This window comes from Thunnus maccoyii, chromosome 15, assembly GCF_910596095.1.
Source record: "Thunnus maccoyii chromosome 15, fThuMac1.1, whole genome shotgun sequence".
NCBI classification, from domain to species: Eukaryota; Metazoa; Chordata; class Actinopteri; order Scombriformes; family Scombridae; genus Thunnus; species Thunnus maccoyii.
The window spans coordinates 12,284,519-12,298,700 of NC_056547.1; the positions used below are offsets into that span (position 1 = coordinate 12,284,519).

At 41.0% G+C, this 14,182-nt stretch overlaps 1 protein-coding gene across 8 annotated transcripts in view; it reads right to left on the bottom strand.

Moving 5' to 3' along the window:
* The window catches only part of rbms3 (RNA binding motif, single stranded interacting protein), a 298,854-nt gene that overhangs the window by 139,014 nt on the left and 145,658 nt on the right, over nucleotides 1–14,182 (bottom strand). For all 8 annotated transcript variants that reach the window (XR_006100092.1, XM_042434717.1, XM_042434716.1 and 5 more), the window contains one exon: nucleotides 2,409–2,467. Coding sequence is in view for 7 of the 8 variants with exons in the window: in XM_042434717.1 (XP_042290651.1) it covers nucleotides 2,409–2,467 (59 nt within the window). In the remaining variant the exon portion in view is untranslated. The remainder of the gene's footprint in view (nucleotides 1–2,408; nucleotides 2,468–14,182) is intronic.

The window sequence follows — 14,182 nt, forward strand, 5'->3', positions numbered from 1 at the left end:
CATAAGCCTGTGTGTGATTACATTTTAATTAATTTCCATGGAATCCACATGGTTAGTCTAAAATTATAGGTTGTGGCAATTTCATGTGTTTTAGATTTTGAAAAAAAAAAAAAAAAGTAATTCATCTGATTACAATGCTGCAAATCATTCAAATTTTGCAGATTCATAATCATAAGCTATCAAACTGAAGGTTTATGAGATGCCAAAACACTGCACAGTGGTTTATAATAATATGAGAAAGGAAAGTTAATTTTTGAATCTGCCTTATTTGTAGAATTGATCATACTGCACCGATACAAAATATAATAAAATTACACAATATTAAAATGTGTGAATATGTTTTAGAAAGAATCTTACGATATATAAAGTCAAACAAATTCAAAAACTCTTTTGTAGTTATGAAATGAAGGGAAGGAGAAAAAAAAAAGGCAGAGTAGAGAAGTTAGTGAGTGAGTACGAGATATGCTATCCTCTTTGTTTTCCACTGGCTGATTGTCGATCTTTCCCTCTCGCTAACTCACTCTCAGAGATGACTGGTCCTGATCTCTTCTCTCACATTGTTTTGGCAGTGCGCTCACTGAGCTGAACTAAACACAAATAACACAAGGGGGGGAAGAGAGGAGACGGAGACGGAGAGGAGAAGGAGGAGAGGGGATGCTCGGTGTGTGACGATGGCACAGTGGTGATAAGCCGCCGTTCTGACATTTAAACAAGTGTCGGGGTCAGCGGGTCAGATGACTGGAAACAGCGCATGACTAGATCAGGGCGATGTGCCGCTTTTGCTTTGTTACCGTGAGCTGAGACGAACGCCAGTCCATCAGGCTTCGATACACCTGCTTGGCTCGTTTATGCTTTGATACCCGCTCACCTTTCACGAGACGCTGACATACTATGTATGGGTGGAAAAAAAAAGCGGAACTGTTGCAGAAGAAATGATGTTTTTGTGAAGTTTCTCTTCTCCTCAATTTGTCTTTCAAACACTAAAGAACTGTAATTTTCTGTTCAAGGTTACTCAGCTCTTTCACTCACACTCCTTCGCTCTGCACATCTCACCTCTGGCCACCCCTCTCTCTCTCGCTGGGTGCAGAGCAGGACCATCCTTTCCACTCATAAAATACGTCTGCTTATATTTGCTTTTTGGCATCTCAGCAGTGCTGCATTCCAGGAGGGTGACTTATGGGAAACATGGTCTCCCACACAACACGGTGCCAAGCAGAGCAGATTTTTTTTTGCACTGTGCATAACTCAGGTCAGCTGGACACGGTGAGGGATAACCTGTGATCAAGCTCGATCACAGAAATTGAAAGAATTTCACTTTTTCTCTTTTTTCCCCCCCCAGTCTGAATCCACCTCACCTCCCTCAACTCTGTCTTTCTCCTCTTTAATCCACCCTGTGCTATGTCCTGTGACCTATAGATAGATCCTTCCTACTAACATGCATCCAGTCTTGTCTTTAATAGCCTGCAGGACTCACAAAAAAATAGACTGTCAAGATAATCAGCCTTCTTTTCTATCCTCTAAAAGGCAGAGGTTCTTTTCCTCAACATTTTGACCCAGAGCATGCCTTGCAGGATAAACTCAGGTGTGGAGCAGGGTTAAGAAGGCAGCTTCACCTTGAAAGGCCACACTTCAGAGCCCGGGAAACCACAAAAAGCAATTAAAAGTATTGATGGAACTTCAATAGCTCTTAAACAGTGCTGCCAGACACCTCGGGGCAAGTAGCACACTAATCTTTTTTTTCCTCATCTCTCTATCGCTCTCGTCTCTCCCTCACTCTCCTTCTTTGACTCTTTTTTTTTTTTTTTTTTTCACTCCAGACTAAGCTGGTCTTGATTACCAACTAAATGCACACAAAAGAAAAACAAAGTGAAATGTATTTACAGCCATGTGAAGCAGGTGGCTGAAGCAAAGTGAAAAGCCAGAGAACGCGAGTGTGACAATGATAGTAATTAAAGTTTATCTAATCCCAGTTAGCTTGTTAGCTCTCTAATTGGTCCAGTACACGTGTATGTTCAAGCATGTGTGCTCCAGAAACAATTTCAAATGAGCCGCTAATGTTATTGCTGCATGTGCGCACCATTTACTGTGCAGACACTAATGGACCTTTTACAGAAACACACTTTCCAAAAGATTGTCTTTCATATGAGAAAACAGGAAATCGAAGAGGAGATAGGGAGGGACTGAGACAGCGACTGCTTGCCTGCTTAACCTCAAAGCAGGGCAGCGCCATCCAAGAGCAGGTTGTTTACCCGAAGCCTTCCTGCAACTGATTTACGGTGCAAGGCTTCCTCGGCTGATGTCTAAATTTACGCGGGGGCTTGGATTGCTGTTCCTGTGACAAGACACAGTCTAAAGAGTGATAGCTGGCACGCTAAAACAGGGTGGGTGTACAAGACAGACAGACTTACCTTTGCACTGGTTGGTGTTCTTATCCAGAATGGCCTTGGTTGACACTATTTTTCCATACCTGTAAAGACAGAGAAACAGGAGATGTAGCGTTTCTGATTCAGAATAACCTAAAGGACCTTTCACTTGTGGGGCAGTTCACTGCAATTGCCATCTCATGGTTAAAGTAGATGTCTTATTTTCCATACTCTCTGCCATTTAGTTGCAACTAGCAATTTGCAAAGTAGCACAAATGTCAAAAGCCACTGGAAAGAGAAATCACTTGAGGTTAATAACATTATGTGTATGGCTGACTTCAAATGAATGTGCAGCCCTCTGACATTTGAGCGAGTCACTGAACATTTTTAAAAGGTCTAAAAGCACACAAGCACATTGAACCGTTTTAGAAGATAAGTTGTTATATTAGTATAAAGTGCAACATTGAAATTCTGATGAATAACTTTCACATCTGAAAACTACATCATTAACAAAATAGTCTTTTACCAGTGAGATAACCCAATGACAATACTAAATTATTTTATTTTGGAATAATCAGGTTGAACATCTTTTGAAACAGTGTGGCAAAATTTAATCTTTTCACTATTCATTTGCAAACTGAAAAAGTGAACACATTATGAATGTTTCCTGTAATTTTGGCAATTTCTATACATAAAGCAAAGCAAGAATTTGTGATACAACCTATTCATATCAAGTGTAACTTGTGTAAAATGCAATATTTAGCTCTACGAAACCCAGTACAAAAAAAAAAGAAATTGACAAGAGATGAAAACTACAAAAAGTCACCAGTGTGACTCCCTCAAAACTGAAAGGTACGACATGAATTTATTCCACAGTTGTGTATGCACAGTGGGTTGCTAAGAATTTTTCGGAACTGAAAGACTGACCTCACTGACTGACTGACAGTGAGTTATTCTATCTGCTTGTCTCAGCTAAAACTGCAACAAGCTGCATTGTGTGGAGGGTGAAAAGCGTCTTAGCACTGTAAGTACAGTATGTTTATGCCAATCTGCATGTGTGGATATACTGTGTGTAGCTCTATGTGCGTGAGCATGTGTGCAACTGTGCGTGTGCAGCTTTGCTTGTACGATTACACTTGTGTATATGAATTCCCTGTGTGTTGAATGCACATCACCGTGAGTGAGCAGAGGAAAGACAGCTACACTCTGTATGTTTGGCGCGCACACACACACACACACACAAACACACCCACACACACACACACACACACACATTCTGTAGGGAAGAAGCAGTGGTGCATCCCGGCCCATATTTCACCAGCAGGGGATAATTGTGCCATTTCTCAACGAGTGGCGGAGACTCTATTTACTGCATACTGCGGTGGGGTGGGTGGTGGATATGAACTGATGAGCTCCAAGAGGAAAACTACCAGCTCACTCACACACACACACACGTACACACACACAAATACAGATACCGCATGAGTACACACACACACATACTCACACACATACAAATATGCACACACAGAGGCAACACTCACCAATCAGAGGATTGTCTCTCCTCAGCAGATAAACAGGCCATTTTAGCTATAGGGAACCATAATCCACTGCAACAGAACAGGACTAACGTGCAATGTTTGATCACACTGAGACACACTCAAGCATAAGTACACAAGATGAACATGGAACGGTGATTGTTCATTTGATTAGAGAACATGCAGAGCTGGGTTTACAACTGCAGTATTTCAGTGTTTATCGAGATGCAAACTGAAGAGAAAAAGGTATATGTGATTTTAAATCAAGACAGAGATATTTATTGTAATTTGATTCATTTTCTCAAAATGTTAGTTGAGAAACCTTTCATAGATAAAAAAAAAACCCCTCAAATACTGTGATATTAAAAGAAATACTGTTGAACCAAAACACCTCATATAAGATCAGAAAATTATATCACTTAACTATAATGCAGCCTTGAATCCTGTAAAATATGAAATTTAAGATTTTATTTAAGATCCCAAACAGTATGATACTGAATCTCATATCACACTATTGATATTGTGTTGATTTTCCAAGGTCTACATGCAAGCCATTGAACTGAAGCAGTCACTGAAGGTGATTGTGCATGTGTGCGTTTGTTCCTTTATTCCTTTATTTTCACGCAGGTGTATGCCCTGCTTCAGTAAAAAATTTGTATGCTTTCAGACTGGGAAACAGTTAAAAAGCTCAGTACTTTTGGCACAAATTGGGGAAAAGTTCTCATTAAAACTTTGTTTGGACTCTGGGGAAACAGGAGACAGTAGCTTTCGAATGCCAACTCATCACTGCTTGCCTCATTAAATGTTAAAGATGGCTCATCAATGCATCCTATCCGCGGTCCAAATACACACCACAAAGACACTGCAGCGAGATGAAAAGGCGAGGTGGAAGGAGCCAGCTTCGTGCCCATAATGGAGACATATTGGAGACGGATGGAGAATGTGATCAGCATGTTCATGTATGTGGCGTGAGTGTGTGTGTGTCTGTGTGTGTGTGTGTGGCTGTGTGGACGACCCTGCTGGCGGCTCCTTCGCCTCTCTGCCAGGCAGGCCTGGGGAGGCTTTGATGTGACAGAGGCAGTCCCTGTGAAGCGCAGGTTTAACACTGTGATGCTGTGGCCGGGATGCAGAGCCTGTCTCCACTAATCCTATTTCAATCACTCTCGCAGCCTCTTATCTCTGACTCCGCTGGCCCTCGGCCCTCCCCCCTCCTCACAAATCTTCTCCTCTCTCCTGCTCTCTCTCTCTCTCTCGTTCTCTCTCTTAATGTCTCTCTACCATCCTCTCCATTTCCCCTTCCCGTACTGTATCCTTCATTTCTCTCCTTTTGTCTCTCTCTTTTTCTCCTCTTTCCCCCTCCTAATAGGAATCTCATGGCAATCATTCTGATGCAATATCGGATCAACCCTGAGAAAAGAAGACGCCAGAAATGAAACCGCCTATAAAAAATAGAGGCTTTATGAGCTATTTTAAGCTGACGAAAATGTACAAATTGTGTTGGATGTAAAACATGTCATTCGTTTGACAGCTGTCTGAGCACTGAAATGCGATAAAATTGAAGCTGAGCTGAGGGCAGTTTTTAAGAGGGCAGCAGCATGCACAGTGCAGTGACATCCCAGCGCTGCATTACTTTCTTTCCTCGCTCTCTTGCTGGATGAAACGATCCAGGCGTATTCCATTTCCGTCATCGGAGCTGGGAAAGTGAAGTGGCTCTTTGCTGTACGTGGGCAGAGGGAGAGCTGGCCAGAACCACAACACGTCACTGTGGTGTTGCTGGTACACAGAAAAGGCCAGTGCTGGAACGGATGGACGGACCACCCAAGTGCTGTACTCAGATCTCACCCTCAGCCTTTAGACACACTCTACAAAAGGTCTGTGAGTGTGTGTGTGTGTGTGTGTGTGTGTGAGTCATTACACAACAGGATGTGTGTAATGCTTTAGACAGTAGGTAGATGAAACCTGAATCGGGATCTAAGACCACTTACTGCCATCTGTACTCTCTAAAGGTCTTTGTATAAATGTCTGATGAATGTGTGTGCACATGTACCTACATATGACTGTCCATCTGTGGCTGCAGATGCGGACCTGAATGTAGCGGATATCTACCGTTTGAGAAAACTGATTCCTTCTTCTTTGATGAAGTGACTGCATAAATTAAAGCTAGTGTTGCAGCTAAAGCATCTCAAGACCTTTGCTCACAAACTCTGACCTTTCACCAGACATTTGGATGCCTGACAGTCCCCGAGCCATCTTATAGAAAACATTTAAACATTTATATAACAGGAGAAAAGATGTGAAGAAAATGAATAACATGAGGAACAGGCTCGACTTTCCTACGATCCAAGGAGGCCTATTCAGCACCTTTAAAGCACCTGTGCAGGGGGATAGGGCAGGTGCGTCAAGGCACACTTTAGAGAGCAAATCAACTTCAATTTATCACCTCCTGTAGGTCTTTATGCAAAATAATTAGCGGAATGTATCTGAAAAAGAAAAGGTGCAGCCATGTAGGAGCAGCTGCAGCAGACACCCATCATCCAGATTTACTATTCACTCTGTGCAGTAAATATTTCCCAGAGGGGTTTCATAAGCTGAAGAAATACACAATTTTATAAAAAAAAAAAGTGTAACGATTATATTGGTGCACAGAGCAGCATTCAAATTATTATTTTGACCAATTAGTTCAGATAGTGACAACCTTCACACCAGTTTATCATCGACAGTGATATTAAGTTTGCGGGATGAGCCAATCTCTAGTAAAGTCCAGTTGTTCCAGACATCAGTGGTATAAAAAAATGCTTGTGCAAACACAGTCTGTCGGCCAATTTTAGTCGGTGAAACAGCTGCAAGATGATTGTGACATCACAGGAAATAGCCTGTTATCTTGTTTTTAGATTTGAACTAATATTTGCCAGCCAGTAGAGTGAATTATCTTTTTTATTGTTCTTCTCCAGAATAATTTGTTTACATCAATAATCAGCAAAAAAAACCCCAAAACAAACAAAAAAAACAAAACCCTTTTTCACATATTTTACATATGGTGAAGATTCCACATATTCTAGTACCACTGGAGATAAACTAAAAATTTACACGATGTGTTTCATTTTGTTAAGTCTTTGATGCGAATGCAAGAGACAGGTGTCACTGTGGCAGACACATAGAGAGGACAGAGCAGAAAGAAAAACGAGGGAAAAGAAACATGACTTCTTTATACTTTTATATCAAAGATAAAAAGGAGAAACAGGATGCAAGAAGGAGCCAAATATAAAGAGGATGACAGATAAAAATGGAAAATCTCAGGCAAACAGCACACACACACACACACACACACTCTGGCATTCATGCAGAAGAGTGAGTGAAAAAAAAAAATAAAGATAAAAAATAAAGAGAGAAAGTGCATTTGTGTGCATATGTACTATATATAAATGAGTGTGTGCATGCGTGACTTGTCACTGAGAATCAGTAGGGATCATCTTGCTGTGTAAAAGCAGTGTGTGGCAGCTGCCCTTGACTGTCGTCCCCTGTCTTACAGCGGCTAACGTGTCCCACAGCTCGCACATTTACGTGGCTCAGACAGAGGTTAGGCCTCCTGTCCACTGGGCATCTTTTTGGATGGAAATATTAAACAGATGCTTTTGTGAAATGTTGTTGCTGCTGCAGTTGCTATGCGACTACTGAAAATCTGTGGGGATCTTGCAACCTTAACCATCAATGTATTTTTTTTTTATTTCTAATGCTTTGCAGTCTGAGTGTGAATGACACGGTGAATTGACAACAATGTCAGGGACATACAACTGTTATATTTCAGATTTTCCTGTATCCCACCGATGTTAGTGATTGCATTTCACTCAAACTGTCTACAAACAACTTTTCAGATTCAGATCTCTTTTCGTTGGCATATGTTCTGATCCAGAATTTGAAATGTATTTGCTTTTGGGTAGTTAAAACTGAAAGTTGTCTTTTATGATGAGAAGCCAGCTGTTTGATCCACTGTTTATACTGTAAAAAACTTGCACTTAGAAGAGAGATTCTCAGAGGATAAAGTGTGATGACAGTTGGAAATGGGAAGGACAAAGTGAAGAGAGAGTCGTGCAGGATAAGACACAACGCTTTCATAACTGAGAAACATGAAGGACATTTTTTTTAAGGAATGAGTAAAAAAAAAGAAGAAGGCTGATGAAAGTAAAGGTTTGTGTACAAAGAGGAGGACAGCTGGACATAAAGAGAGAAATAAACAGAGGACAAAAACTATCCTGATGGACACCTGGCAGGGAGCAGAGCAGCTGCTCAATCCACCACCACTGAGTTTATATCAGTGACTTCTTCTCCTGACCTCTGAGCTGACAGTTTGGTGGGTTATGGTCTTTATCTATATCCCACAATGGAGACTATGACTTATTTTAGCAAAGTGACAACAAACATTACTTTCAACCCTCTGCTCTGTTGTCTCAAGCACAAAAATAGTTTGTTTGATCAAAACTATAGGTTGTCTGGGTTGGTTATTCAAATTAATTGATATACTTATGTCATACTTTACACTAAAGATGTACTGTAAATGGTACTATTCCAATATACTAATGGGAAATGGTGTCTAAATTAAGCTAAATATAAGCATTACAGTATAAATATAAAAACACTGTTTTGGCAAGGATGGGCAGCAATAAATCAAAACCCTTCAACAAATTGGATAATTCCCTTTTGGCATTAGTACTCTATCTTTTCCTTGGCAGAATTTCATCAGGTTTTTTTAAGGTGCTGGGATTCCCTCGTGTTTTGTTGGCGAATTTACTCTGGCAACTGGCAAATGTTTACTTTCGAACCTTTAATGGCTCTATATGTGGGAAGGATGTTGGAACAGAAAGGTAATCCAGCCATAAGTGGTTGTTCTTTCTTTTCTTAACTATTCTACTTTAACAAATGTCACATTCTTTGGACAAAAAACAAAATTGGCAATGCCGCAGAACATCTAGGAAGTTTGGGTATCATAATATAGAGTATACTAATAGAAAAACAACACAATCAACATGCAGCTTGAAGTTTATTCTTTCCCTACAGATTTGAGAGACCACAGTGTCTTGGCCAGTGTGTCATCACATCTGTCTGTTGAAGTTGGCCATGGTCAAACTTTCTGTGGTCATTAGCTGTCATCAACTTTTTGGATTTCAAATTTTCCTCATTTCCCTACTGATGTGATTCCTTTTTATGACCATTCATTTCACCTGGCAAGTGTGAAATGGATGACAAGTTGATTAGAACCATTCAAAGATTCCTAGGAAAAGATTATAGCTGCAAGCTGCAATAGAGCGGCTAGACACCAGTGAGGCAATTTATAAAAGAAAAGAAGGTGATTTAAAAGTTTTAGCATGTGTTAAGAATTCATTGTAAGAGTTACATTTAAAACTATTCATCCTCGCATTAAGGGGTTTTCAATGAATTAAAGTTTTAAATTTCAGACTGTTATAGAGTTTCCATGAGTTTAATTGTTCCCAGAATTTAGTCTGTGTCACTTTGGATGAGACTGGACCAATCTGTGTAGTCTGTTCAATTTGTATTACTTTGAAGGCTCATTTATATCTCGCTTTGCACATTCCTCATGCATAATCAATTACCTGCTCATTGTCATTATGAAATCCATATAACACTCAAAATTTTTGCCAAAATGATACATTTCAAGTTAAATGGAATTAATTCATTACACTTCCTTCACCAGATCTTCTGCCTGCGAAATTAAGGAAGCGGTTTTTAGTGAGTCATCAAGCCAAATGTGAGTATGGGTCAGAATAACACAAGTGAATGCCAACGCTCAAACTCTGGTATTCGGCAAAAAGTTGCAAAAGCAGCAGGAGAGCACTGTTTGAGACCACCAACCGGACATCCATAACATCACGTAACTGGAGATTTTCAGCATCACATCGTGCATTTAAACCAGAGATTTTTAGCGTCATGTCAGGCATTTAAACAGGAGATTTTTAGCATCACATTGGGCATTTAAACCGGAGATTTTTAGCGTCATGTTGGGCATTTAAACCAGAGATTATTTCTCTGACTGACAGTCTCTTGTCTTATCTCTTGCTTGTGTGTTTATCAGAATGTACAGATTTGTTTGGCTGAGTAGCATCACGTGAGATGATTTGCAATGCATGCAATTGGTCTGTGAGTTTCCTGGGTTGCTGAACCAGTGCAGAACCAGTGCTGAACCAGTGCCGTAAAGGCTAGAAAAGCTGCACCGGTTAAAATAGAAACGCTCCGTCAAAATTGAATAATCCATAATAATTTATCGGTTATAATGAGTATAATGAGCTTGCACTTGACCCTGCACTTCTTTGGGTGCTCAGCAATACACCCGCCAAGTGTGAAGTAGATCAGATGAACGGTTCTCAAGATATGCGAAGGACATACAGACAGACAGACAGAGAATCCTTGCTTTATAATTAGATGTATACACGCTGTAAAACACAACCTATCACACAACATTGTTGAGCATAGTAAAGCCTGAACACATTGCAGAAACGTCTTGTTTAATTCAAGATGTACTATAATCCGTACAACAACTGGAGCATAAAAACAATAAGTTACAGTTTTATGGAGGATTGTGTTCCTGACTGTTTCCTGGCTGGGAGCAGTGACTTCCTGGAGTTGTAGCTGGTTGACTGGCAACCTCACAGGGATGACATGATTCCAGGATTTGTTTTATGTTTGGAAAGAGCCAGGGTAGGTATTTCCCTTTGTTTCCAGTCTAACCAGCTGCTGACTGTAGCTGCTGTAGCTTCATATTTAACAAATATGGGATTCATATTGATCTTCTAATTTTAAATCTCTTTTCTCTTCTATGGTCGCCTTCAGAGAATCTAAGTGGGTGCTCTGTCCTGGAGAAAATGTGGATTTTTGTGCCCTTTTTGCATGACCCTGTCACCCCTCTCCTGCATAGACTCTAACCAGTAGACTAAGGATATCCATGGGTAGTGAATTTTTTACAGGATGCACACATAAAAAAAACAACAAAAAACTGTTGAAGCAGGGTAATATGTTTGTTACAGTGACACAAAGCCCGAAGAAAGCTTCAAACTGAGAAAGTGAACCACGTACTGGTAGAGTGTGTGTTTATTGAAAGTGTGCATCAAGAAAAAACAAGAAAACGACAATAACCAGCAGCAGGAATCATTAGCCTGTTGTTCTGAGTGTAGCTAGTTACCATCTCTCTCCTTCTCATGCACACACCCTGGTCTTCGTCAGAGCCAGCCTTGCAGAATAGCCCCTGTTTGTTTGGAAGTGTCCAAGCTGTCAAACCCACATGCTATGCACTGCTGTCTGACACGCACAAATGAACACATCTCATCGGTGCTGGTGCTGCTTCTGTTTTCTAGATACTATTTCAGATGAAAGGGAAAGTCAGTAGAAGGAAATGTAGAGAAATGAGAAGAGAGGATGGAGGAAGGGATGGAGGGATAAAGCCGGAAAGTCCAGAGATCTCAGGTTTTGTCCCTCACGTCAATCAGTCTTTTTGTACCAGAGAGTCTGCTGCTGCTTCTGTTAGAGCTTAAAAATTGTCCTCCGCTGTATACGGCTGGAGTCAGATAAAATGCAAAACACAGTTGGGGGGGGCCACAGAAGACTGTTGCACAGACCAGCATGTTACAACAGCAACTGGATCAGTTGCTATGGTTATTGGTATGCTATTAGTTCCTGGAGGCAAACTGAGGTGAAATACAGCTAAGTACACAGAAGACTGTGTGTATTTAAGCCTAAACTAAAACTTAATAAGAATGTGATAAACTAAAGATGCTTTAAAAAATATATTGTTAGAGCCTTCACTGTTAACAGAGTCAACTTCAGTGCAAAAGTAAGAGGGAGGCTCTTTCCAGGCACTAAATAGGCGAACTGTCTACGTGTCATGTATACAGTAATGGGGGTATAAATAATTCAAAAAATAAGCCTAAGGCCAAATCAGCTTCTCCGCTCGCCCTCGTTCTAAAATCGATGTTTGGGGAGGAAAGAGGCGTTGCGTTTTAGTTAGTTTGGCCCGGCCAGTGAAATGACTATGTCACTTCTGCTGTAGCAGACAAGTAGAGAGACGATATGATAACATGATGAAGAGATGTGAGAGAGCAGAAGAGATAGAGAGAGAAAGGAGTGGAAAGAAACACGGAGAGAGGAGAGAGAGTGCAACAGTGAGAAAAGATCGAGAGAGAAGTGGAGAGAGGAGAGTGCAACGTAAAGGGGGGGCTAGTGAGAAAAGAGAGAGAGCCATTCATACATAGAAAAAGTGGGTATGGAGGGTTCTGGTTCCAGGAATAGCAGATGCTTCTGCTCAGCATGTAGCTGTGGCTGTAGGAGTAGTTTAGTTTGGGCATTCCTGTGGTTTTCTAGCTACTTTTTCGGAGGTGAAGCACCACTATCTCGTTATGCCTTGAGTGACGCACATCTTGACCCTGCTGATAGACTACTGTAGTGTGTAGGTAAGATCAAAAAAGACAGCTGGAGAGGTAGATTAAGCAACAAAGACACAAGATTCAGAGAGAAAAAAGGAAAAAATAAAATTACGGGCAGTGCGGATTAAAACCTGATCAATACTGGATTTTTAAGGCTGTTAACAATATCAATATTCAATACTTTGGCCAATATCAATTCTTTAACATAGACAAATAAAATATTAATGTAATAATAATAATAATAATAATGATAATAATAATAATTTTATGTTTAAGGATACTGTAATTTTTGTTATTGGTGTTTTAACCAAGATATGTACTGAGCTTGTCAAAAACATAACACTAATTGCAAATATAGCTTTTGTACATTTCAACCAATAAACTTCACTAGAAATTGAATTAATATCTTCACAAAATAATCTGAACTCAAAAGACCATTTCTGAGCTTTTACAGGGGATGGATTTTGCTTAGTCTTCATCGATATGGTGCAGTTGTCATAAATCATGAGATGCAGTTGAAAGCTCTGGAAAAAGCTATTGAGTGGGCCTTGAATTAAGATGATATAGTCCAGCCACTATTTCCAAGGTCAAGAATGAACTTTCATGCTAAATTAAATGAATATCAACAACTACAAATAAATACAGCAAAACTATACAAGTGTCAAATACACAAATGTGTGAATAGTGTGCGTAAGCAAGCCTGTATTATAGACATTAAATACATTTTACAGCATGGACATTATATACCAATACCAAAATATCTGTGGTAAGCTAAAAACGCTAAGAAAACAGTCGATAATATTGGCTGATTTATCTGTTGTGCTCTAGGGGGGATGGGAAATTTGGGACTTTGAGGCTGGACTGGAGTGTCTTTGCTCACACTTCTACTCTCTGACAGTTTTTTGAAACAGAGCCATGGGACAGGCTGGCTCTGATAGCTAGGCAGCTAGTGTCAACATTGGACCTTGGAGAGTCATTAGGGATAATGTGACGCTGCTGAACGCCCGGGACTCTGCTCCATAAAAACAGGTGGTCCCAGGGTCACCCCTCCCTTCCCTTCCCCTTACCTCCTCTACTTAGCATACCTCATGTCTCTCTCTCCCCCCTCTCCAGCTCCCTCTCCACCAGTCTCTCAGTATACACGGGAAAGGTTATTTGGGCAATTGGTGGTGATTAGCTCTTGATTTGACTCTCTCTGTTCGTTTGATCAGGCCTTGCCATGGAGGCGAAAGCCAGTGAGACTGAGGGTGCAGCTGTGGATCAGCCATGACTGAATTTGGGTGAGGAGAACCAGAAGGAGAAGGAGGGAGGGTGGGAGGAAGCAGATGAGATGAGAGAGAAAGGGTTGAAGAGGAGGAGCGAGTAGTTGGGGGGTTTAGGGACCTCCAGGGTCCTTGGCTTTCTTGGTAGTTTGAGTTATCAGTGTTTCCCCTAGGTTGACTGCTTTGGGGTGGCAGCAGCGGTGGGGGGTGGGGGGTGGGGGGCGGGGGAGATGGCAGAACAAAACTCGAGAGAGACTCAGCAGCCAGACATTTCTCTGTTCTCTGTTTAGGAGCGGCTGAGATTGACACTAAAATGGATTCGGGCTGCTGGCAGAGAAAATGCGAAATGCTTTGTCCCTGTTATTCCAGGTGTGGGGGGAAAAAAAAAGAAATCCCTCTCTTTTTTCCTTTCAACCTTCCATCCAACAACCTGCTTGCATCCTCTCCTGGGTGGTGGATTGCAAACAAGAAAAATGTGGGTGCTGTTTAATCACTGGTTGGAGAAACGGGTTATAAAGTCTGCTCTGCCCCACAGTGTTTTGGGGTTTGGCTTTGTTGGCTGTGTTGGATGTGCTGGCTGCACAGATCTTTGG